This window comes from Callorhinchus milii, unplaced genomic scaffold (genome assembly GCF_018977255.1).
Source record: "Callorhinchus milii isolate IMCB2004 unplaced genomic scaffold, IMCB_Cmil_1.0 Scaffold2, whole genome shotgun sequence".
Classification (NCBI taxonomy): domain Eukaryota; kingdom Metazoa; phylum Chordata; class Chondrichthyes; order Chimaeriformes; family Callorhinchidae; genus Callorhinchus; species Callorhinchus milii.
Window position 1 is genome coordinate 76,809,200 of NW_024704743.1, and position 26,509 is coordinate 76,835,708.

The window sequence follows — 26,509 nt, forward strand, 5'->3', positions numbered from 1 at the left end:
TGGAAAAAAAAGGCATCAGCCTGGCCCAATTGGCAGCACTCAGCCTCTGGCTCATAAGGTAGTTGGTTCAAGCTCTACCTTGGACCTTTCAGCTGATAGTCGAGGCTGATGTTCCAATGCAGTGCTGGTGAACACAGCATATCAGAAGCACCATCCTTCAGATGAGCCATTAAGCCAAGGTCCTGTCTGCCTATTGAAATGGATGTTGAAGATACTGCAACACTACGTCCTCCAGACGTGAAAGCCACTAAACAAATGTAATATTGTTGTTGTTGAAAAGCAAGGGATTTTCTCTTGGTTTCCTGGCCAACAATCGTCCAGATAAAATTGGTTATTCACTTCATGGCTGTTTGTGGAATGTTGCTATATGCAAATTGGCTACTGTGTTTGTCTCAAAGCAAAGTCATAGAAACTTTGTGAAGTGCTTGAGATTTTATAGGCCCAATATCAAATGAAAGGATCATTTTTCTTATTTATATTTACTATATTGTATGTAGGGTCTCTGTGGGCTTTGTATTGAAGTCCTAAAAATCAATTCAGAATCAAACAAACCTTGCATTTGGCATAGTGCCTTATCTCATTGTCGAGACATCTCAAAAGTCTTCACTGGATATACTGTAAAGTGGATTGACAGTACTTTGTGGTCGAAACGTGGCAGCCAGTTGCGCATAGCAGTGACCCGCAAACAGCGATGGATTGAGCAACCAATATTTTATTTGGGGGATTGTTGACAAGGACACCGGGAGAAACTCCCTTCTCTTTTCGAATAGTGCCATGGATATTCTAGGCAGAGGTAGGGTGAGTCTCACTGGTGCCATGCTCCTGATCATCTTGAGCAGTACAATTCACACCCGTTTCACTTTAAACATGGTAGGTACCACTAACATTGAGCTCATCTCTTCCTGGTTCAATAACAGCTCCAGAAACACCGATCCAGAAAGTGTCATGGGACTGTTTTTTAAATCTTATTAAGGAGTCAATCACACAATTGTCTTTTTAAGATTGGGGTTTAGCATGTAATATTCATAACAGGATCACAAATATCTCACCAGCTCCTTCTTGAATCCTTCAGTCTTTTGTGCTACTTGGGAACCAAGTTCACAAATTTCAGAACAGCCAATGGAAGAAGATAAGACTCAGGATGAAGCTTATGAGACTGACCTCTTTGACACTCAAGACCAAGACTGTATTTGGTCCAAGCAGCAGAGGGTAGCAGTCCTGTGTGGAGCTGCACTGTAGCATTGTGATGTATAGTGCATTACAATAAACATTAAAGGGCATCATGAGAAAAGACTGGCAAAATTTCTCCCAATATTAACAAACACAACTGGAGCTCTTCATTCTTAGAAGGGACCTTATAGAGGTGTATAACATTTTAAATGACATTGAAAAATTAAACCCAGAACAATACTTTAGGATAAATCAAGACTTTAGAACAAGAGAACACAAATTTAGAGTTCTACAGGGCAGACCTATGTGATCCAAAACAATCTTGTGATCTTGAGATATGACACAGTCTGTGGATGCATTACATTTTCTTTAATAAGAACAACAATTTAGAATTTATATAGGGCTTTTTCACATCTCAAAGTGCCTTATACAGCCGACTCGAAGCCCGGGCTTGGGGAGTGAGCGGGGGAGTGTGGGGGGGGTGGGGGAGGGTGGTGGTGGAGAGGGGGCAAGCAGGGAAGATGATGGAAAGTAGAGTCAAAAAATTTTCATGCTAGTTTACTATCATAGTCACTGATCAGATAATAACTGAGTGAAATATTTCAGGTGAGATTGTTTTTTATGTTTTTATATTGTATAGTATTTTGAAAATGAAATACTATATAAAGTATTGAATTGAAATGTTTAAGAGGGAGATAGATACATATTTGAAGGGACTTGGTGAAAGGGCAGGGAAATGGGATTAGTTTGTAGATTAAGCCATGATTCTAGCAGAGTGGTGATGCGGATTTGATGGGCTGAATTCTAAAAAAAAACTGCTTTAAAAAATTGCAAAAGTCAGAACTCATGCCATGATCCCAATCTCTAGTCCTGCCCCTATCTTGCTCACCCCCTATTGCTCTATGTTCAAACATGGACTGGAGCAGTCTCACAGGAAGAGAAAGTAATGCAGCATTGTGGTTATAGGCCTCCCTTTTCCATGGCACAGTGCGTGGGATGAAGTGTGATACAAGGCAAGTTTGCCACAGGAATTACACACATCATCCCACTGAGCACAAACAGCCAGTTCCTCTCGAATTCCAGGCACAATATTCCGTCTCTGAACAGCCCATCTGGCATAATTGGGATCACAAACCTTTTCTTTAATTTACCTTTGAAGTGCATGTTAATGTTTTGAATATTTCTGTGACACATTTATTATTGTAATTCTTTTGGAGTCGCTTAAATCAAAGCATTTTGGTAATGCATTTGAGGGAAGACAAAGACCTCTAAGAGAGAGCTACTAAATTACAGGTCACTTTGAAATGAACAAATTATGTCACCTGGTGAGTGACAGAAAATTACTGAAACATACACAGGAGTGTCATCATTTACGTTTGTCTTCATAGTGAGACCCTAGAATTTTTTTTCGCTAAAACATCCTTTCTTTTGTTGCATTTATTCATTTTGATACTTTGGTCCTGGTGGTGGTAGTGGAAGGAGAGGGGGAGGAAGAGAGATAGTTGGAAGTTAATGATGTTACAGAAGCTTAAAGCAAGTGGTACTGCTAATTGCTATACCCAGCAGGTGTAAGCGAACAGTTACCACAGTGTTGAGGCTTTAGACAATTTTGAAAGACAATTAACTGAAACTATAGTTGAGCAATAGAGGTTTCTTGTTGGTAGTCTGGGGACCCTATCAGTTATTATCTAATTAGTCAATATGCTCCTAAACCGTCTCCAACCCAGCTTTTTATTTGCAGATATTAACTGCTTCACTTGCTCAGTCAGTCACTTTGGGTCCTCTCGATGCAGTGTTCCTTTGTGCTCGAGTCCTAGTCAGTAATCTCCCAAATAAAATTGATTATTCACTTCATGACTGTTTGTTGGACATTGCAGTATAGAAATTGTTTGCCGAGTTTGTCTATAAAATACACAATCAAATACAAAATAAAATACATACTTTTACAGTAAATCCTTTGAAGTGCTTTGAGACACCCTCCTGACATGAAAGATGGTATATCAAACCCAAAGATTTTTATTGTTATTAAAGAGGTTTAATATCCCGAACATTTAAAAGATAGCAATAGTTTCACATTGGAATATAAATTGCAGGGAGTCACAATTATAAATTGTGGAGTCCTGTACCTCAGTGGTTAGAGCATTCGCTTTGCAAGCGAGAGACTTGAGTTAAATTCCAGGCAGGGCGAAACCTTGGGCAAGTTTTCTTACTCCACACAGAGCCTAATAATAATCCCTGCAAAACAAAAAAAACAATAATAAATTGGTCATTTTCAATCTACAACTGTTTGTGGGACATTACTGTGCGCAATTGGCTGCCGTGTTCGCCCACAAATATACAGTCAATTCACTTTACAGTGTATTCTGTGAAGCGCTTTGAGACGTCTAGAAGATGTGAAAAGCGCTATATCAAATGCAAGGATTACTATTATTTTATTATTATAAAAGGATTCATAACTAGCGAATCCGGGATATGTTAAGACTGATCCTCTGGAACTCCTGTCAGAATCTAACTACACCTAAATCAAACCCAAAATTGGACACTGAGCAGAGTTGCAATGGATGAATCACAACTCATCCGAGATTTGTACTTTCGTTGTTCTTATAAAAGAGAAGTTTGCTATTTTTATCTAACGTGTAATGTGAGAGCAGGATTTCGAAAACATTTTTATAAATGATTGAAAACATATCGCAATTTAGTGCCTCAATGAGGTGAGGAACACTACCGCTCGGAAATGGAATACTAAGCTACAGTGCCAAACAGGGCTATTTTTGCTGTGGCTCACTCCAATAGGAAGGAACCAAGGTTCATTACTTGCTCAACCTCGCCCCAAATCCTGCAATCGGATATTCGTAAACAGGAAATCACCATTCGTGACTGGATTTCTGTTTGAGATGTCGCATTTTGATCCAAGATAAACACAAGAGATTCGAATGAAAAGTTTGGTTGCCTTCACCCAGACCCGCCTGAACCACCCATTGTTGAACAACTGAAACGAGGGCATCACGTCTCAGTTTTCGAGGACAGTCGCCAGGTTTATCCTTGGGGCTGTGCTCCCACTACCTATCATCAGTATTATTGTCTGCCGCCGTTTAAATGTTTGTGTTGCCAAGTGTGTACCATAAGAATTCATTGTCAGGGATCTTCTAAATGATACTAAATTCATGTAAACATACCTGCCGAAGTTTAGTTGCAGATAAAAGGGAAAAAATTCCATCTGGGTCTAGACTTACGCTATTTGCTTAGCATTTCAGAGTGTGCAGAATTTATTGAATCCAGTCTTGACTTTGAAGCTGGTTTTCTGTAATACCTACAGAAAAACAGCTTTAAAATCAAGCCTGTATTTTAGAATTGACCAAATTTTAACTGTTCTGAAATGCTAAGGAAATAGAGTAAAACTAGAGTGAGGCTACTAATGGCACATTGGTAACTTCTGTAAGAAGAGTGACATTAGAAGGACATACAGCAGTAACCTCATTTATGTTGTCTGTGATTCATCACATCATATTGTATTTAATGAAAAGCCAAACTTGGTCTCAGATTTTGTCTTGATTTGTATATTAGTTTATTTATATTATTAACAATTCAGATGATCTACTCTTTAATAACACTCAACAGGAATAGCATCTCCTGGCTATTCCTGTTGAGTGCATTGCACTACTTGATGATTTTCAAAGGACTAAAAAGGTATGAGGCCCAATAAATTCCACATCCTCTGTGTGTGTATATCGCAGCAGGGTAAATCACACTGCTTCTAAAACTACCTCTTGGTGTTAGAAGAGAGGATCCGGTGCAACTCCCACTGGCTCAGCCCTGACTTACAGTGCATACATCTCGGCGAGTGATGTGTGGCCAAAGGTGCAATATAAATATCTGACGCTCTGATTCACTGACATTGCTGCGAGCCGAGGTATTGCACCTGAGTGAAATGTGCTGTTGACTGTTACGGTGCTGGCCAGGCGATGGGTTATCTCTGCAGTAGAAGGGCTCTTCAGAGAATGGAAAACAAACAAAAGTGGTCCTCAAGGTAAAGAGAGCCTAGGGATTATGCGCTTCAAGAGCTAAAGTCATGAATTATTCGACCCCAACAAAGGAGCACAGGGATTCAAACTCCCAAGTCAGCAGCACTGCCAAAAATGTTCAAATCTTTTAAGTTTTCTTTGTCTGACTGTGGAGAGCTGCCAGTTTCCGACTGTCAAATGGACATGCCTCCTCAGCATATTACTTACCCTTACGACCTGTAGAAGTCTCATGAGCTGGATTGACACACTCTAAGATTTTTATATTAAAGCAAACTACAGTATTTGGAATCACTGCAATTTTAGATCTTTTTTTTACCATGAGGAATGTAGCTGGCTGGAGGATTGTTCAAATGTAGCGACAGTACTACTGTAGAAGCATTGAGCCACAGGAGAGCATGTCAGCAAAATGATTGAGTGATTACTCTCTCATGATTGCTCTCCTGTAGACACATTTGCCTTTTAAATACATAGTTACTACACTTTACAACGAATTCTGTGAAGCAGCTTTGAGACGTTTCGACGATGTGACGAGGCATTATATCAAATGCAGAGATTATTATTTTATTATTGCACCTAGTAACCTGAGAATTTCTCACCCCTCTTGGCAAGCTCGCTTCCCCACTTCCCCCACTCCCCCAAACTCCTTCTTGGATAACATCAAAATCTGCAAGTATAAAAGTCATAGTGCAAGGAAAGCTGAGTGCAGACTAATGTGCAGTGAAACATGGTTCAGAGTTTGACAAAATGGTAGGAGTGGACGCCTGATTGTCCATTCTTCCTGCTCTTACCAACCCGTGGTGTTGCTGAGACTTATTTAAGAAACAGCTGCATTGCTGTAATGGGCGGTGGGAGGGTATGTATTCTGCAGGGATTAAATCAAATGGCTGAAGGGCCTTATTCATCCGAAGCTCTCCTGCGATCTTCTGGTCCAGAGCATTTGTTGGAAGTCATCACTTACTGGGGCTGAGAACCAGTAGTAGCCTCAATTGCACAATAGATTGGACAAGACTAACTCTTCACACCCAGCAGTATCTAGATTAATTATTTGTGTCCTAGATACACTGCAGGCTTGCTTTTCACATTGAACTTTTCCCAGGCTCAAAGTGAACTTTGCTGTCAAGTCCTGCCTTGATGATAATAACATGGAAGTGCTCCATACTGAGCCAAAGGCCACATTGCAATTGAATAGCATGAAGGTCAAATGTGGGGAAATGAAAAACTCACTGCCTCTGATTTGAAGTTCACCGGAGCCGAACCACTGACTTAGGGAACATTGGTGCATCATGAGTTGAAGTCTCCAAGCCTCACACCTACCTTCTTTAGCTGTTGAGACACTTTCTCAAGAACAGTGAGATCACTGCAGGCTGGGATGTTGCCAGTGGAATAAAGACATTGACTTCTCCAGCAGAGTTTTCACCCCCTTTTCATTTCAATTTCAAAGTCAACTACACTGCCACTAACCTTTCCAAAATCCAATTACATGTTTGCACAGTTTGCGAAGTTTGTTATTGGAATTGGTGAATAACGAAGGCTGCAAAGGAAATTTCAAAGAGTTCTGTTTCATTCCAACAAGTGGTACAATTCGTTGCTCCTCTTCTGGTAATGGTGAAAAGCTGCTGTTGTTACACTGGGTTCTGGTTGTTGTACGCTGATGTTGAAATTCACTTGTTTCTGGCTGACTTCTTAATCCCTAAATTGTATTGCATGACTGTGCCAGAATGTAATGCTGTACACAGTTAGAGCCCTGGACTCACGACTGGAAGACCTGACTAGCAATCCCAGCATATGGAGTCTTGTAGTTTAGTCATGAGAACATTCTCCTCGAAAGCAAGAGGACCTGGGTTTGATTCCTGGGCAGGGCAAAATTTAGGCAAGTTTCCTTACTCCACACGCCTGTTTATCTAGCAGAAACCTGGTTGTTAGTCGATTGGCGGATCATTTTTCCATGGATAAGAATCCTTTCAAAAACTTTTTTTTAAAATAATAATTTGGTCATTCAATCCATGACTGTTTGTGGGACACTGCTGTGCACAATTGGCTGCTGCATTTCTCCCACAAAATAAACAGTCAATTTACTTTACAGTTTATTCTGTGAAGTGTTTTGAGACATGTTGAGAACATGATAAGGCACTATATCACATGCAATGATTATTATTAATATTCTTATATACTGAAGCAGCATTTGCATTTAGGCTTCACCAGTCCCAGCTTTTAACCCTATGAGCCAAAGCTCGAATGGGATAGCTAGACAAATAGCGGGAGGTTTGTTACAGTGCTCTCATTGACAAACTGTGTGGTTTTAGCTGGTTGAACTCCACCAATGCTCCAATGCACACTCCTGGGATTCCTGAGCTGTGTTCCTTGCCAACCTGTGCCTAATACTCTCTGGAGTTAGGTACACAGGCTGCAACCTGCAAGAAAAGTGTCCATTACATTCCAGACACAGGCAACATTTCCATATATAAGCGGTAAACATATGTGGAACTAGTTTGGATACTCTTAAGCATTTGTCTGAACCCCCCCAAAAAGTGAATAGCGACTGTGCGTGGTAACCCTGGCTGACTTTGTCTCCTCTCCCTAGCCCAGGTGCACTGAGGCAATTGTCATGTCCCGCCATGTCCCTGCATAATTCAACACAATATTAGAGAATCTTGGACCTCTTTAACCTGTACAGTTCAGTAACACTCCCTAGGGTTAATTTATACACTGTGCCATGGGAGGGAAGGATGGAGGGAGGGAAATTCTTGCATAAACATTTTCAACCAAACTATGCAGAAGGTTTAATTAAAATAATAACAAAAACAAATTCCAAGCATTCGTGCCAAGGCAACCAGCAGTCAATGACTCACATTGGACAAAGGTATAGCCCAACCACACCTTGTGAGCTTCTTGTTAGAAGCTCTCTGAGACACCACTTGCTTGAAGGGCGCTATATAAATGCAAGTTGTTGTTCTTGAATGAGAGAACAGTATTGTCTTCCTATTTATTGTCAAACAATGAAGTATAAAGAAAACCCTTCATTAAGTTCTGACTGAAAAAAACAGAAGCCTGGTATTGATATATGCCCCTTTGCAACTGAAAACCTGTGGTTTATTACACTAATCCTTGACTTTGTATTGGTGAACTACATGAGCAGCCCTTGTTGAATAACGCATAATTATTGAATTTTATCCATCTCAGGAGCACTTCGTTCACAGAATTTGACACAGATGTTGTTCAACTTTTATTCATTTCATGAAAGATATAATGTGGTATTAGCAACTTAATTATGGGTTTATGTCATCCCCAAGGAATTTGTTTCAAACTTACACAGTACAAAGGTTTATGACAGAATAGAGCTCAACTGCTTGGAGACTGACATAGAAGCCTTCAAAATGGCTGGCAAGAAAATAAGAAACAATAAATAAGTTATATCCTTATGACAGAGTAAAAGGATGCACTAAAATTGTTCTGCCGTTAACTATGCCTATAATTTAGGCCTGTGAGACATGTCATTCTGCACCTGGGGACAGGGAACCCTCCCACTCAGCTCCTGTTAACTCTGCAAGCCAATGCTCTAATGGGTAGGGTGGTCCTAGTTGTACAAGCAACAGGAAAGCTTGCCAGACAGTGCTATCAATGTCAAGCTATGTGGTTTTAGTTGGTTAGACTCCAGCAATACCCCCAACGGACATTCTGGGGTCCCAAGCCTTGGTCTCGTCAAGCTATGCCTAATAGTTTCTGGAACTGGGTAACTCAGGCATGTTCCACCAGAGTGGGAGTGAATGAGTGTGCGCAGTGCACTCCACACACATGGCAATTCTCTACAAGATGCTCTCTACGATATCTCTTTTGAAGACCCCTGTCTTATCTAGTCATTCCTTACAACAGCATCATTATTCTCTTCTGCACTGCCCCTGTGCCTTAACCAGCTCTCTTATATCACTGTGACCTGAATTATACACAGCAGTCCAGTTGCCTTGCCAACCTGCGCCTAATACTTTCTGGAATTAGGTAAGCAGGATGCGTCCTTCCAGGGAGAGGTGCGCATTCCATTCCAACAATCTATCTCTGGAATTTCCTTGGGTAGGTGGGATGCATGGAATTCTCAGTTTTGTTTGGATGCTCTTATGCATGGTGATGGGTTTCTGCATGTGTCAGACACCTGGCTGATCCCCCAAAAAACGAGCCACAGTGTTCAGGAAAGGAGAGAAAATATCTTCATGCCTCGTAACTCACTGCTGACTATTTATCATCCTTGATGTGTGGGAGATGTTTACTGTGCACTGATGTGATAGATTGATGTTTGATATGTCATATTATCAGCAATCATTGTTTTCTTCATATCTTATTCACAGAACAAAGAAGTAACATGTACCAGAGAGAAATGCCCTGCTGTGCTGAAAGACTGTGCACTGCTGATTAAACAGAGAGGAGGTTGCTGTGAGAGATGCAAAGGTGAGGTAAAATCCTCATTTGTTCCTTACATATCTATGTCTGGCTGTAGTTTGGTCCGATACAATAGTAGATTAAATTGTTGAATTTTGCCATTGCTCACTCATTTCACAGTACACCGTTTGCCCACAAATATACAGTCAATTCACTTTACAGTGTGTTCTGTGAAGCGCTTTGGGACGTCCTCCTGACGTGAAAAGCGCTATATCAAATGCAAGGATTATTATATTACAGTGCTGGGGGAATGCTGCATTGCCGGAAGTGATGTCCTTCTGATGAAATGTTAAACCAAGGTCTATCTGTCTGTTCAGATGGATGATTAAGATTAAAAGCAAAGGGAATTTGTCCCGGTGTCCTGGCCAACAATCCCCCAAACAAAATCAATTATTCACGCCATGGCTGTTTCTGGAACATTGCCGTGCGCAAATTGGCTGCAGCATTTGCTTACAAAGATATAGTCACTGTGAATCGTGCAAAGCCCTTTGAGACATTTCAATGACATGGTAAGGTTCTATATCAAATGCAGGGATTATTATGTTTATCATCAGTAAGTTTTTCCTGAAATAGCACGGGTCTCAGGGCACATCTGGAGTTCTGATGACTATTGGATTTAAATTGTGAGACTAGCAAAAGGATCTGGTATAATGTTCAGCTTGTGTGAAATTCTCTTGACTTCTGAACGACTTGGGAAGAGTCAGCTGCAGCACATTTGGGATTTACAACATCGCTTCACTATTTACAAATCCTTTCATGAAATATGGCAATTTAGACCTTTGTAGGGTCAGGCTTTGGCTGGTTTGTAGATACCTTGACAGTGTGAGTTTACAAAGGAGAGAATAACCTGGTGCATTATGGACAAGCCTAACTCAGGAACCAGACTACCAAGGCCCCAAAAGAAGGTGACTCGATTCCAATATTCTGCTGCCAGCGCCCAATCTGTGATGAAGGTGTAGGTTGGGGGCGCGGGGGTGCGGTGGGGGGGAGCTTTCACACCACACCATTGATAGAACAGGATGTTCTGTGGTTTGATAATTATCATCAGTGATAATAATATAACTTTGCATGTTGCCATTTTCGTCCCTTGAGCTGACCAATGCCAATTGTATTTGCCACTTTGCCTCTTCCTGCTCTTTCCCCACTGCAAACCGGAAGGCTGCCCAAGATCTAGGTTATTACCCCGCCACTCATTTGTTGCCTGCTGTGGTGGCAGAAGGTACCTCTCATTACTCACTCTATTGACTGTTTCTCTCCTGAGCCAAGCAGCTGAGGCAATAAATTGAGCCTTTCATGAAATGCACGCAACACATCTTGTGAAACTGGGGAGCCTGTGAACCTGCTTCTCCACCTGCTGCTAATACTGTCAGGCAGGGCTCTATTCTTTTCGTTTGGCTTTATGTTGCCAAAAATAACTTCTTTGCACAGTTCTTTTTACTCAGTAAATTTCTGTTCAGTAAAATATTGTGAAATCAGATATTTGATTGTTTGCGGCAGAGATTTTAGCAGGAAGAGAACCACCCACATTCTGACGATTCATTGGGGGCCCAATCCTGATATAAATCTCACTCATTTTGTTTTAATATCACAGTTGCCTTTTTAAAAAAAGATTATAGAAATGAAGGGTTATTAGTAACCTAGTAGCTTTCAAAAGGGAACAGGATAGGTACTTGAAAAGGAAAACATTTGCAGGGCTATGAGCTAAGAGCAGGGGAGTGGGACTAGTTGGATAGCTCTTTCAAAGAGTCGACACAGACACGATGGGACGAATGACCTCCTTCTGTGCTGTGAGATTCTATTTCTTTGAAATGAGGAGTTATTTTGTTCCATGCACTCCCTGTTGATGTGGTTGAACCTCTCTTTTCCTGAGTTTGTAGGTTTGGGGGATTTGCACTTCTAAATAAATTCAGTGAAGTTTCAAAAGCACAATTTCATGTTACTTCAATGAAGAGAAAACCACAATGTTACACAAACCCACTGAAAAGAACAGAGCTGTGGTTCTTTTATACAGTGAGGCATGCAGGAGATTGATAGGCTCTGCATCAATCAGTTATTTTAATAACTTCATAGCTCACAGACAGTACAGCATGGAAGTAGGTCATTTGGCTCATTGAGCCTGTGCTGATTCCTCCATTGGCATAATCTACTTTAACCCCATTTCAATAGGCCCTTTTATATTCTTCCTCTTTAAGTGCCTATCCAATTCCATTTTTAGCTGTTCACTACAAATGATCAGCCCTCTAAATCATAAGAAAGTAGAGCAATGTTAATGATGGTTACAAGTACAATGTAAAATGAGGGCTAGAATCCATGCGTGAATGCAGTGGACTCTCTCCTGAATCTTGGCCCTGAAGCCATTCTTAACCTAAAGGACACTTCTACAACAGCAGGGGTTCTCTGATAAAGCAACTAGATTGAGTTTCTCCCCACTTATTTCCTTTAATTTCATTAATTACACATCATTATTTGGTGAATTGTACTGGAAAACACACACAAATGGAGTGGAAATTGTGGTATTCTGGATATGGGAAGAGCGACTCGGAGTGGCAACTCGTCAAGCCTGTTGAATGTGCGTCACATGTCACACCGATCCGCAGGAAGCCTGCTCCAACGTGCAGTTAAAGTAAATTGTGTAACTCCTGCGCAGTTGTTGTGAATTGTTTTGGTCAGCCGTGTGTCTAACACATGTGGAAACCGATCACCATGCTTAAGAGTATCCAAACCAGACTCAGAGTTCCAGATATGTGATTCTGATATTTTGTTGCCAAGCACATTGCCTTGGAGCCAGCTCAGCTCTGAGGAGATCCAGCATATCAACCCCACCCCCACCAAGATGAATAGTCATTATTTAGTCATTTGATATGGGACAAGTGCAGAGTTTAACCCTCACTAAGTGGATGGCAGATACTAGTAACTGGGTCATCACGATGCACTTCTGGTTACTGGCAAAATTCACTATTTGGTGATATGAAGAGTTGCTGTACGTGAATCCAGGTTGTAATTGTCACATTAAGAGTAAATGCCACATTTTCAACCCCAGCGTCTCGCGCTTGTTACTGCAAAATTGTCCTTGTGTCCAAGGGAGGTCACTCTACCCTGACACTGTCTGCTGGATCCATTAACTCTTCATTGCAGGAAGCAGCAATCTTATTTAGCTAAACCAGATTAAAAAATTCTGTCATATGGAACCTGTGTCCGGAATATTTTATTTAACTCTAAGAAAAACAACGTAAAATTAATTGCATTTAAAAAAAAGTAAAATATCTTTCAACGTGCTGTATTTGGAAGCCCATCATCATAAGTGTGTATGTCATGAGCTTCAGAGATCCCATCCCTAACTACCTGCCTCAGACGGATTATCTCTGACAATTCCCAGTTACACCACTGGGTGGAGCACCCAGCAAATGTGAGGAATCCTTTATTTTGAGGGAGAGGGTAAGAACAGATTGGGGAGAAATAAAGCTTTAGCTTTATTTGTGTTGCACTTTAGAGTGTCCAGAATTGAATTTAGCAGTAATCTTGAAAACGTACAATAACTTACGGACAACAAACTTCAAACTTAAGGACATGTTTAAGATTTCGCTAAATTCTGGATACTGAAATGCTAAGAAAATAGAATAAATTTAAATCCACGTAGATCCACATAGGTATGTCAGAAAATGAAACAGTGTGTCAACAAAAGACAACTGTTCTAAGACATGGTTATTTTCAAAATAAATGCCCTTTTCACTGTTTTATTCCATCCAGACCAGAGTCAGAATCATGCATATAGTTTAGTCATTAATTAATTCTGGTGTACATTTACAGAAGCTGCTGACTCTTTCTAATCTGAATTTATTTATTTCCCTAAAGAGTGTAAGATTGATGGAAAGTTATACAACAGCTCCATGAAATGGCTGGTGTCTTCCAATTCCTGTGTCAGACGTGCATGTCAGGTATGTGCTGCTCTGGCTCCTTCATTGAGTTGTAATGTTAATTTATTCGGCTGGAACTGAACATCTGTGTGTTTGTGTGTATGTTGTAAAGCTGCTGCTGTGTGGGTGTGAGACATTGGGCACTAGTAATTGCAATTGAGGAAAGCAGGTTTCAGCACACCTACTCCTGTGAGTTCCCCAATTTCAGCCAGCTTTAGTTGAAGTGACAAATAGAAGGGGAAGCATGGCAGGCCCCCACTATGTGGTTCCGGGGCAGTTGCCAGCTTGGAGGGGGTAGAGACATCATAGCAAATTACTGCCCTACCTCAAAGCTTCTAGTACCAACCCACTCTGCATATACTCTTTGTTAGAGATAATGTCAGACCTGCATGGGAAGAATAAATAGGAAACAAATAGAGGGAACAGAAACTTACTTTATCTTTCATGCTGAATCTGTTAAAATGGACATACGGACAATTATTTGGATTTTATCTGTTCTCAGATTGCCTCAGAATCATCCGCAATAGCTGCTTTAAAGCTGCTTGCCGCAGATAGATGTGTCGATATTGCGTATTTAACACTTCTTGTATGTCTAGGCTTTGTCAACTTGTTCTTTGCAACTGTGTCCAAGAATTGGAGCTTGTCTAAAAATCTGGGACTGTCAATTATCATTCAAAGAAGTTCAGTTTAATGAAACTCCATTTTTAAGGAAGCATCAAATCTAATTTAGATCAGAACTCCCAGCACATGGTGGTAGCTTCACCTTTTTTTCACAGAGTGTTACATGAGAACAGGTGGAGTATTTTTAAGATCCAGTAAGATTCTATAGAAACTTACTATCAAGTTTTTCAAAACAATATTCTATTTGTAGGTGTGATGCTGCTCTGTCTCTCTGTGTAGTCATTTGAAAAGACAGGAGAAACACAAAGAGTTTTTTACTGATCCAATGCACATGAAGTCAGAGACAACAAATGGAGCTTTGTTCGCACGCTCCTTGAACAATGTCTGCGAAGTGCAATATAACCATTTTTTGTTTTGTGTGTGTTTGCAGGAAGGTGTTGTCACAGAATCCGATGTTCTGTGTGTGGTTCACTGTAAAAATCCCATTGTTCAACAGGGGAGCTGCTGCCCAGTATGTCCAGGTAAGACCCTGTCAGAAATTACTGGCTTGCAAGTCAGATACTGTATTTTACAGGGGACTCCCATTATTAAGCGTCTCATTACAGTGCATGTTCACTTAGAATACTGCTCTCCTGTGGATTTAGAGTTTCTGACTGAACGGCACGTGTAGTGAAACTGGCTATCGCACCTAGCGATGTCACAAGGCTCCACTATTTGTGTACAGATCCGTAACATTTCCAAGTGTCTGCTTTAAGTAATACTGTTTTCCAGTATAGCAATGTGCTGTTGGAAACTGGTTTTATATTTCCTGCTCTACACCCAATTGTAGGGGTGTGCAGAAAAACACCAAACACCTGAATTTGTTGTTGGGGGCATGTATAGAATATTGCACAACACTTCACAATTTGTGCAGGTGATGTGTCCCCAGGTGACAACCCACACAAAATACTTTTAGAGTGCTTCCCTCCAGGGGAGAGAGCCCACACACCATTTCAGACAAATGGAAATTGCCATGCATAGATGGAAATCTCAGTAGTTTAGATACGCTTAAGCATGACAATGGGTTTCCGTGTGTGTCAGACACCCAGGTTGATCCGGAACAAAACGTGAGGAGTGCCAATAGACAATAATGACACAATTCCTGTAGGCTCTTCCTACAGTTATTCTTGGGAAGTAATGTGGCCAGCATACAGTGTGCTGAGGATATATCAATGCCCAACATCATATACAAAACAACTAGGCGAGACCCAACAGCAAAATACAGGGTGTGAAGAAACCATGACAGAATTATGATCTCCGTGTGAGGAGAGATATTTATATATGATATGACGGCTTTAGTATTTTTTGTATTCAACACCTGCAGTGGGTTAAGCAACGTTAAAAAAAATGTATGTTTGGCATTTTTATAGCCCAAGAGATTAGTAGAATCTACTTTTTGTGAAGCCATACCTGCCAAATCTGACTTTCATTTCCACTGGTACTATATTTCTCCACATGAGAGTTTGTAAGTTATAAATCCTAGATTATCAAAGCTCTGCTGGTCCATTAGTCTGGACTGGATTCCCTTTCCCATATTTCTGGAGCACACACTGATACCGTCCCGCGTTTCTGGAGCACTCACTGATACCGTCCAGTTTTTCTGGAGCACACACTGATACTGTCTCGTGTTTGTGGAGCACACACTGATACCATCCCATGTTTGTGGAGCACACACTGATAACATTCTGTGTTTCTGGAGCGCACACTGATACCATCCTGTGTTTCTGGAGCACACACTGATACCATCCCATGTTTCTGGAGCACACACTGATACCGTCTCATGTTTCCGGAGCACACACTGATACCGTTCTATGTTTCTGGAGCACGCTTTATGAATGTTTCTGAATGTTATAAAATAGTGCTTTATAAATGTTAACTTTTTCAAGGAAAGTTTTTGAATATCACTGTTTCATAGCATCTGGCATAGGCACCATCAGAGTTCTGGTTTGGAAAGGGTTACACAGCCTGACCTGTGAGGGAGCTGGACTCACACACACACACACCATTGATGCTGATTTATGGCTATTAATGTAATTCCACTCCCACTTGGCTGTAACTCTGGATTCCCCCTGTGCTATTGTGTACTTCTCTTCAACCTATTTCCTAGGAGGACTCAACCAATGAACCTTAATCCCTGTGAGAAGGGCTTAGCTTTTGCTTAGCACCTCCTCCTTGGACACATCTGAAACTAGTATTATAATAATAATAAGCTTTGCTTTTGATATAATGTTTATAGCATCAAAACATATCAAAGCACTTCACAGGTACTGTAGTTGCTATTTAGTGTAGTTACCTTGCAGTTCAAGCAAACACAGCAGCCAGTGTGTAAACATCTAATGTCCCACAAACAACCCCAAAGTGAATGACCAATTTATCAGGATAATTGTTGGCCTGGAAACCAGGATAAACTCCTAATGGATTATTTAATGTTCATGCAAACAGGCAGGACCTCAGTTCAATGCTCATCTGTAGAAACACACTTCCAACAATGCAACACTTCCCCAGTACTGCATTGGAGCGTTAGGCTAGACTGCAAAGCTCAAGTCTCCACATAGGGTTCACTCCATAGCTTTCTGACCCAGAGGAAGAGCACTACCAAGTGAGCCAGGCTGACATTTATAAAGGGAAAGTACATGTGCAGAAGATTAGTGTGGCATCAAAAATATATTTGTTTTACACAGAATTATTAGGACACCAATGCCCTCCCAAAACAGTAGTTGAAGACAAACAGGACTAAACAGATGCTCTTTCAGAGAGCTAACACAAACACAATGTATTAACTTGCCTCCTCTTGCATCGTATGATCTAATCTATGATATATATTTGAATGCTCTGCTTGCAATGGTCATTCAAAACTCTGGAGTTTGTGTTCTCTCTGACACCCAAATGCAAGGATTATTTATATTGATGTTCTATTTATTTCAGGGTGTGTGTTCGGTGGCAGGCACTACAAAGAAGGGGACGAGTTCCACCCTGATGGAAATCGATGTATTAAATGTTCCTGCACTGTAAGTACAAAATAACACAACAGTTTTAGACCTTTACACAAAGTTCAGCCTGGCATCCGACACAACCCCAGTACTGGAAGCATCACCGAAAGTCAACAGCCACCCAGGGCACCATATAGTGTGAGCATAATATACACAAGGTGCTTCTGGTTCAGCTAAACTACTGTCTGGCTCAATCTTTCTGTCAATGCATCACTTGAATGTATATAATAGGATGAGGGGCGGTGAAGATGTGATATCTGTAACAGGAAGTAACATGCAAATAATAACTCCGGTCATAACCAGATGTTCGTTAAACTAGCTTGTGAGGAACTCAGCTTTGATTTACTGAGAAGATGATAGTAAAAATAATAATCTTTACATTTGATATAAATAAAATTGGCATTCACTTCATGACTGTTTGTGGGGCATTGCTGTGTGCATGGGCGACCATCTTCACCTACAAATATGCAGTCACTACACTTTGTAGTGTATCTTGTGAAGCGCTTTGAAGACGTCCTCCTGACAAGAAAGGTGTTGTACCAAATGCAGGGATTATTATTATTTTAGCGCCTCTCATGTTGGGAGTAAGTCCCAAAGTGCTGCCCTGGATTTTACTGTAGAGATTGCTTTGAACAGAGTTCTCACTGTCTGCCATGACACACATCTGGTTAATGACAGGAGTCGCTATTTGAGTCTCCCAGTTATTAATATTGTGGTTTAGTCTTCAACCTGATAAAATCAGCAATGAGTGACAGTTCACAAATGGTGGCCCTAAAATTCATTTCTCATTGTAATTTATTTATCCTGTTTTGCAAGTTATGTACAATTTTACGACTGCGTTTACCTATGGCTGAAACTTGTGTAAACAACAAATGGCCATGTTTGTGCCCAAACTAAACATTGTTCCAACAGCACAGTGCAGCTGCCATTCTATTAATCAAGCCTCCTTCCTTCTTGTAGTAATAATAATAATCCTATGTTTGATATAGCATCCTTCATGTTGGGAGGAGGTTTCAAAACACTTCACAAGATTTACTGTAAATGGAAGTGAATTTGTGTGTAGACAAAGCTGGCAGTAAATTTGCACACAGCAATGTCCCACAAGCAGCAATGAAATAAATGACCAATTTTATTTAGGGTATTGTTGATCGGGAGAACGTAACTTCTTTTGAGTAATGCCATAGGATCCATAACGTCCACCTGAAGAGACAGACAGATCTCAGTTTTATGTCTCATCTGAAGGACAGCACCTCCAACAAAGCAATGCTCTCGGTAATGCATTGAATAGTCATCTTAGATTATATGAGTTCAAAGTTCCAACATGGGCCTCAAAACCACAACCTTCTGACTCAGGAGAGATTGCTACCAACTGAGCCATGCTGAGTCTCGATGTGTTTTTTTTCGTTTTGTATCTTTTTTCTGCCAAACTACTTAGAGTAAAGCAACCTGTTCAAACATGTAAACTTTCAAATATGTAACTTTCTAAAAAAATAGTGGGGATGGTAAATTCAATTTTCAATTACGGATTCCATGTTCTGAAACATTGCAATTTTCTATCTATTCCTGAAGTCTGGACACTGGAATAAATCGCCCTTAAAGCCCACCCCACCCATCCAATTGTTGCAATCCCCCTGTAGTGATTCCCCTCCATTCATGGTGATCCTGTCACTCGTAGTGTTCTCCTGTCTTCCCCACCACTTCCCATTATTCAGTGTCCTGTCTGCCTGTTCGAGTGGATGTTAAAGATCCCATAGCATTCTAAGACGCCATCCAGTGTGTAGAGCCCAATGTAAATGCTAGTTGTTGTTGTGTGTCAGCCTGGCGCAGTGGTAGCACTCTCGCCTCTGGGTCAGAAAGTTGTGTGGAGAAATTTTACATAGGGACTTAAACTCACATAGTCTAAGGTGACGTTCCAATGGAGTGGCTGGTGTGCGTTGTATTGTCGGAGGTGCCGTCCTTCTGATGAGACATAAAACCAAGGTCCCGTTTGCCTGTTTGGGTGGACATTAAAGATCCCATGGCACTATTTGAAAAGAGAAGGGAGTTTCTCCTCGGGTCCTGGCCAGCAATCCCCCAAATAAAACTAGTTACTCACTCCACGGCTGTTTGTGGGATGTTGCTGTGTGCAATTGTGCTGCTCTATTTGCCTACAAATACACAGTCACTCCATTTCACAGTACATACTGTGAAGTGCTTTGAGAGGTGCTATACCAAATGCCAAGGATTATTGTTACTATTGTATTGCCTCACAGATTGGTGTTGTTTAACACAGCACAGATGACAAATTTCATGCTTAAGATCCAAAGGTAGGTGGCTGTACTTTACCTCAGTTTTAAAATATTCTCAATAATTCTGCCACTGAATGCCACTGAATGCCACTGAAAACACAACCTGCTTGTATCAGTGCAGCACTTCATAACCAGAATACCTCTCAGAGCATTCTGCACTTACTTTTGTTAGTTTTTGGTCTTCCCATTAAAACTGTGCCTCAGACTTGACTAGAGTTCTGTTAGTGTACCCTATTACTAGGCAGGAGTTTCATTCAGGATACAGTTAAATTATTAGAATTCTCTCCCATATTCTCACCTACACTAAACTCCGTACCCCCATCACCCCAGTCCTCACCAGGCTCCACTGGCTCCCTATCACAGAAAGGATTAATTTCAAGATCCTCACAGTCGGCTACAAATCCCTTCACGCCCTGACACCTCCCTACCTTTCTAACCTGCTTCCTCCCCACTCCACTATCCGCCTCTGCTTGGCTGGCCTCCTGCTTATTCCTTGCCCTATCTGCTCCACCATCGGTGGCTGACTTTCAACCACTATGCCCTGAAGCTTTGGAACTGTCTCCCCCAATCCTTCTGCCTTGCCCCCTCCTTCCCCTCTTTTAGATCACTGAACACCTTCCTCTTCAATCATGCTTACGGTCACTTCCTCCATCCCCCCAACTCGGCGTCAGTCTCAGTTCCCTGTTAAGCACTTCGAGACCCTGCCCCAAATGGAGGCGGTATATAAATACAAGTTGTTTTTGAATTAGGAAGGACAAGCTCTGTGTCCCCATTACTTCCATCCCCACCTTAGTCTATATTTACTCTAATTATATAGCATTTCAGCACATCTAGAATTGAACTAATTGTCGGATTAACTTTGAAACTGTTTTTTTGTAGCTCTTAAAAGAAACTTACAGAAAGTGAGCTTCAAGATTATGGTTCTGTTTAAGAATTTGCTCACACTCTGAAGTGCTACATAAAAAGAGTAAATCTAGACCCAGGTGAAGTTTCTTTCCCCACACGTGTGATACTGAGTCATACAGGACCAGAGGTGCCAGGTTCAGTCCCTATCCTGGTCTGAGTTAGCTCCAGTTAGGATGTCTATGATGTAAGGGGGAGGAGTCCCAGTCTTGTTCTGCAACTGAACATTACTATTTTTTAAAACCTCTAATTCCAAAAACAAGAAAGCTATAGCAGTCGAGGAGGGTTGAAATGTTACAATTAACCCTGTGTCCCTGAGCTGGGGAGGGGAAAAACTCAGCCAGTGCTCGTGCTCCTGTTTTCTATCCAATAATCTCTCCTGGAAAGTGTGCAATGGGATGTCAGGTGTTGACAGGATCAGTCTAGGCTGTGACGTTCCCCTTCCCCCAGCCCAGTCACAGACTGCTAACACTCAATGCCTTGGCTCACAAATGAATAACGGCAACTCTGGGTGAGGTATGAGTCACTGCTTTCAGGAGACAGAATTGAATTTCCCTCCTGGAGAGTTATTGAGCTTGGGAAGCAATGCTGTCAGCTGATCTGTCTGTATATACATATTTTTTTCATTCTGAAAACTACAATATACCTAGTGACTAAAGGGTATCAATTTAAGCAAACGGACAAATTAGGAGGTTAGGAGAGCTGTTTTTACACACAAAATGGGATATGGAATGCACTGCCAGGCATAGTGGTTAAGCAAAAATCATATTAGCTTTCAAAAGGGAACTAGATAGATATCTAAAGAGGAGTAAACTACAAGGGTATAGGGGAAGGGAGTGTGAATGAAATAAAAGGATTGCTCTTAAAAAACACAATGGTCAAATGGCCTTTTTCTACTGTATTTATATGGTTCTATGGTTCTAGTTATTTGAGCTGTGCATTGACACATCATAAACCTCTATATCTGCAATTGTTGCTTCGTTGTGCTTGAATTACAGGCTTTAAAAATGGTACCATTCATAGAATAACATTGTGAGGAAAGCCCATTTTTGGAGAACCATTTGTTTCTAATCATTCATTTCTCCCAAGGGTATGAGTGAAATAGTTCTTGACACTCATTCTTATGGGTAGAGAGGGAACTCAGGAGGAACTTCTTTCAAATTCATCTCTAACAATTTATTCCCTTAATTGCAATACCATTCGTACACGTGTCATGCAGAGGTCTGAGGATCCACTCATTCTGCAGCTCCACAGACAGTCTAGCTCAACCTTTATCCCAGTTGATGCTGAGGAGCAAACCCCTTGGGTTAACTCATGAAATAGTCAGCATTGTGTTTCAATTAAGAGGGAAGTTGAAATACTGTATTGTCTAACGCAGTGTGGCCAACCTTTAGTCGGCAAACAAAATAAATGTTCTTGATGGAATATTTCTTGATTTAAGCTTTAAATCAAGAATTATTCAATCAAGAAAAACCTGAAGACACATTACCAATCGAACACGGAGTTAGATAGACTTGTGTGAATGTTCAGGGTGGGGTAACGCTTTTGTTGGCCTGGTTGACACTTCCGGCCTTCGGGCCATGAGTTAGCAACCATTCGTCTTGACTCACCCCTCGATCCCTCTGATCTCTCACCCTACGTTCCATTTCCAACCTACCCTTCCTTACCAAAGTCCTGGAACACATTGTTGCAGGTCAATTTCAGTCACATCTTTCCCTCCACTCCCTCCTCAAGTCCCTGCAGTCTAGTTTTTCACCCTGCCCACAGCACAGAGGCAGTGCTTGTCAAAGTCACAAGTGTTGTCCTCTCTATCTGTGACCAGGGCTCCCTCTGCCTCCTCGTCCTCCTGGATCTCTCTGCCATGTTCGATACAGTGGACTACGCCATCCTCCTCCACTGTCTCTCCTCGGTCATCCACCTTAGTGGGACTGCACTCACGTGGTTCGAATCCTATTTAACCAACTGCCTCCACTTAATCTTGGCAAATGGTTTCTCTTCCCTTCCCCGCCCACTCGCCTGTGGAGTATCCCAGGGCTCCATCCTTGGCCCTCTTCTTTTCCTCCTTTAATGCTCCCTCTTGGCGATGCCATCCGCAGACATGGGGTAAACTGCCACATGTATGTGGATGACACACAAATCTACTTTGCCTCCTCCAGCATCGACTCCAGGTCTGCTGATGTTCTATCAACTTGTCTGGATTACTCAAACGCACTCCTTGCTGGTCTCTCCAGCTCCACTATTCAAAAAAATCCAGCTTGGACCAAACTCCGTACCCACAACTCACCAGTTCTGTCCAGGCTTCACTGGCTCCCTATCACCCAATGGATCTACTTCAAGATCCTCACACTTGTGTTCAAATCCCTTTCTCTCTGGCACCTCCCTACCTCTCTGACCGCCTCACTCTCCAATCCACCACCCGGCCCTCCTGCTCATGCCTCACACCTCCACCCCACCATCGGAGGTCATGCTTTCAACCACTACACTCTCCCTCAATCCTTTCACCTTGCCCCCTCTCTCCCCTTTTTGAAGTCCTGCCTGAAAAGCTTCCTCTTCGACTAAGCGTACAGCCACCTGGAGAAGGTGAGGCTGTACTGTATGATTTAATGGGCTCTTTTGTGTCTCTGTGTATGTAGATATGTCTATATAAGAGATGAATGCAGTCCTAGCACGATGACAATATGTGCCAAATTGAGTGTTAGGAGACGAACCCAAAGGCTCTGTGGTGGTATTTTTGTTTCTTTATTCAGAAATCATGTTACTGACCACCACATATTAGAGCCAACTATCAAAATACTGGGGATTGTTCCACTATGTGAACTAACTGAGCAATTCTTTCATTCTGTACTTATGTGGAGATATCCCATTAGAATTACCCATTGAAACGTTTGCTTGATTTAGGGAATGTAGCAGAATAAATCCCAGAGTATTTGTTTAAGTGGTTCAGTTGCTAATGGTTATAGGGATAGTCAACAGAAAAAAACAAAGCTCTTGGAGAAATTTTGAGGCAACATCTTGCAAAAAAAATGAAAGAGACACTCATGTGGGGTTAAGAGAGGTTACTTTTCCCTCTGAAGACTGTTCAAAGGAGACTGAGATATATCAGTGCATGGTGGCTTTATCTATAAGAGGTTTGTATGCTTTGATCCAAAGGTGGGACAAACAGAACTGTTCACTGAAGAAATAGTAAACTATGTGCCTCTTCTTTCAACAAATGGAGATATTTATGTGTGGTTAACAGAGGCTTCTCTCCCTCTTAAACTCTTTCAAAATGGGCTCAAATTGCTCCCCCCACCCACTTCATTAATGTTTGGTACCAGGCTGTGAGAGCCAAACTTAAATTATATTTACACAAAGTGAAATCAATCCCATCTATTTTCCAATTTTTAGTTACTGGATTTTGTTTCATCATCTTGTTTAGAAATGAAGGTTCTGTTTTTCATAAATCATTCCCTGAATTAATTTCAAATGTGGCACTCTGTCTGCTGTGGATTTGAGTTTGAAGTGCTGGACAGGATACGGCCTGTGAGCAGTTATCGACCAAGCAATCTTGAGATCAATTATTCTATGGGGGAGGGAAAAGAGAGAGAAGCTGAGTGCTGAATATTGTGTTGCACTTGTTATAATCTGTAGATGTATTCCAAAGGATGAGGTGGTCTGATCCATACTATTGAGCTGCATGTCTACCAGAGAATCTTTCATGTTATTTTGCTTATTGGACTCAGATTATCCAAGGTAGCAGCAACAACAACAACTTGCATTTATATCACATCCTTCACATGGGTAGCATCTTGGAGCACTTAACAGTGGTGGAGTTTGACATCAAGCTGCAGAGAAAGGGGAGGACAACAGCACAGTCGAAACAAGAAAATAACTATTTGTATTTTATAGCGGCTTTCATGTTGGATAGTGTCTCAGAACTCTTTACGAAGACCCGTTCGATGATAAAGAACAGTTGGGTTAAAAGAGTACCTGGCAGAAAACCAAAGTTCACCTCAGAGCTGAGTTCTCGTGAATCAGGCGTAAAACACGTGGCAATCCCAGCAGAACGAGCACTCGATGTCCTGAAGTGCTTTTCCTGGTGTGGGGCGTAATTTTCCTTTTGCTAATGAATGCTTTTTGAACCCTACTGCCAGGCAGGCAGTTTGTTTTCCATATACTTTTAAAATATTCATAAAGTAACTCCCTATGATTGGTGTTACTATAAGGTGAAAAATGTGGTGTGTGATCAAGCTATCACCAGAGATAATTATCACATCACATCCAGCACGATTCAACTTTCTATTCTCATCCAAACCAATTTCTCGTTCTCTGTGCTGCACTAAAACAATTTGACTAACTTAGAAATAATACTAGATAATCAGACACAAAATTATATATAAAATTATGTTTTTCATACCTAGAAAGTATCAAAGTTGTTATGCTTTTGCCTCTTAATTTTTTTGTGACGGTAAGTTTCCATCAAAGGTACAATTTGTGGCATTTTGTGAGTGAAAATGACATTGCATTTTCAGTAGGAGAAGCTTTGTGGACCAATTAACTCAGACATTGCTCCCTTTCAGCATGAGAGGGAGAACCCAAGTCGGGTTGTGGCTTAATGAATCAGGCTTTAAAGCTGCACGGCCACAATTTATGTGGGACAAAAATGTGTTTGGAGATATTCTGAACATCCTGTGTTATTTTTTCATTGTCTCTGTTATTTGGAAAAACTTCAGTTTTCTAGACATCAATTTTCCATGTACTTTGCCGGGAGGAGAGAGGTGGGGGAGAAGCATGGTTGGTTTGTTGCAGAATTTGTCTCAATTTATCTACAACCAGTTCTAATAGTACAGATTTGGGGCCAAATGGTGTTCTAATTACCAAACACTGGAGCTCAGTGCCCCACTCTACCTGGAGGAATTCTTGATTTATGTGGCAGTTCTCTGGTTTATAATAAATAGATCAGTGAGTTTCTGGATCTATTATGCACTGACGCACAATATTTATCTTTTCATTACTTGTTTCTAATAGGAAATAATATTTGAAACAAGTAATGAAAGGTTTTAAACAATCAGTGCATAACAGACCCTGAGTTAATAAAACTTCAACAAAATACAATGCCGTTTAAATAATTATCCAAAGAGAAAAACTCTATTTTAGTTTCCAAAATATTGAGAAACTTCACCTGGTTCTGGATTTACTGTATTTTCTAAGCATTTCTGAGTGTTAAAAATAAAAACTCCACTATTTTCCAAATTTTCCAGTTTGTCTTCATTAGTTCTGAAAAGAAACTTACAGAAAGCCGACTTAAAAAATGAAGACTGTATTTAAGAATTTGCCAGTCTAAACTCTCTGAAATGCTAACAAAATAGAATAAATCTGGACCCAAGTGGAATTTCTAACCTTATATCTAGGTTGAAAAGGCGGTTTCATCACCAGCCTTCACTGCAAACAATGATTGTTGGGAGGAATAATGGATTTTAACATTGTTCTGTGTTTTTACTGTGTTGAAGATATTTAAAAATAAAAAATAATAATAATCCTTGCAGTTGAAGTGGCGCCTTATCATGTCTTCGAGACATCTCAAAACCCTTCACAGAATATACTGTAAAGTGAATTGGCTGTATATTTTGTGATTGAAAAGCTGCAGCCAATTGTGCACAGCAGTGTCCCACAAACAGTCGTGGATTGAGTGATCAATTTATTATTATATTTTTTGAAGGAATTATTACTCCTGGAAAAGCGATTTGCCAATTGACTAACAACCGTGTTCCTAGTTACTGCTAGGTAAGCAGGGGTGTGTGGAGTAAGGAAACTTGCCCAATGTCTCATCCTGCCGGGAATCGAACCCGGGTCGCTCGCTTGCGAGGCGAGCGCTCTAACCACTGAGCTACAGGACTCCACATTTATGTTATATTTAAAGTTGCTGACTGGAAGGAATCACTGAGCTCAACAGTCCAAGTAAATTTACACAGATGAAATTATAGTTGCTGAACCAACTTGGATTGCGGGTGGACATCCAGTGGAGGACTTGCTCTTTGAAAGGGCTCGGAAGTTTCATGGAAAAAGAAATGGCTGATTTGTGCCAAAAAACATAAAACATCATCCAAACCCCTGACCCAATCATGACCAACTCCAGCCCTCGGGCTCAGTGTGAG

At 41.1% G+C, this 26,509-nt stretch overlaps 1 protein-coding gene and 1 non-coding gene across 2 annotated transcripts in view; one reads left to right on the top strand and one right to left on the bottom strand.

Moving 5' to 3' along the window:
- bmper (BMP binding endothelial regulator) overlaps positions 1 to 26,509 on the top strand; it is an 81,101-nt gene that overhangs the window by 8,921 nt on the left and 45,671 nt on the right. Inside the window, exons 3-6 of the mRNA XM_007900882.2 lie at positions 9,530 to 9,629; positions 13,473 to 13,555; positions 14,586 to 14,676; positions 17,120 to 17,202. Of these exons, the coding sequence (XP_007899073.2) occupies positions 9,530 to 9,629; positions 13,473 to 13,555; positions 14,586 to 14,676; positions 17,120 to 17,202 (357 nt within the window). The remainder of the gene's footprint in view (positions 1 to 9,529; positions 9,630 to 13,472; positions 13,556 to 14,585; positions 14,677 to 17,119; positions 17,203 to 26,509) is intronic.
- trnaa-cgc lies at positions 26,180 to 26,251 on the bottom strand. Its single transcript has one exon. It is a non-coding gene; the product is annotated as a tRNA-Ala (tRNA).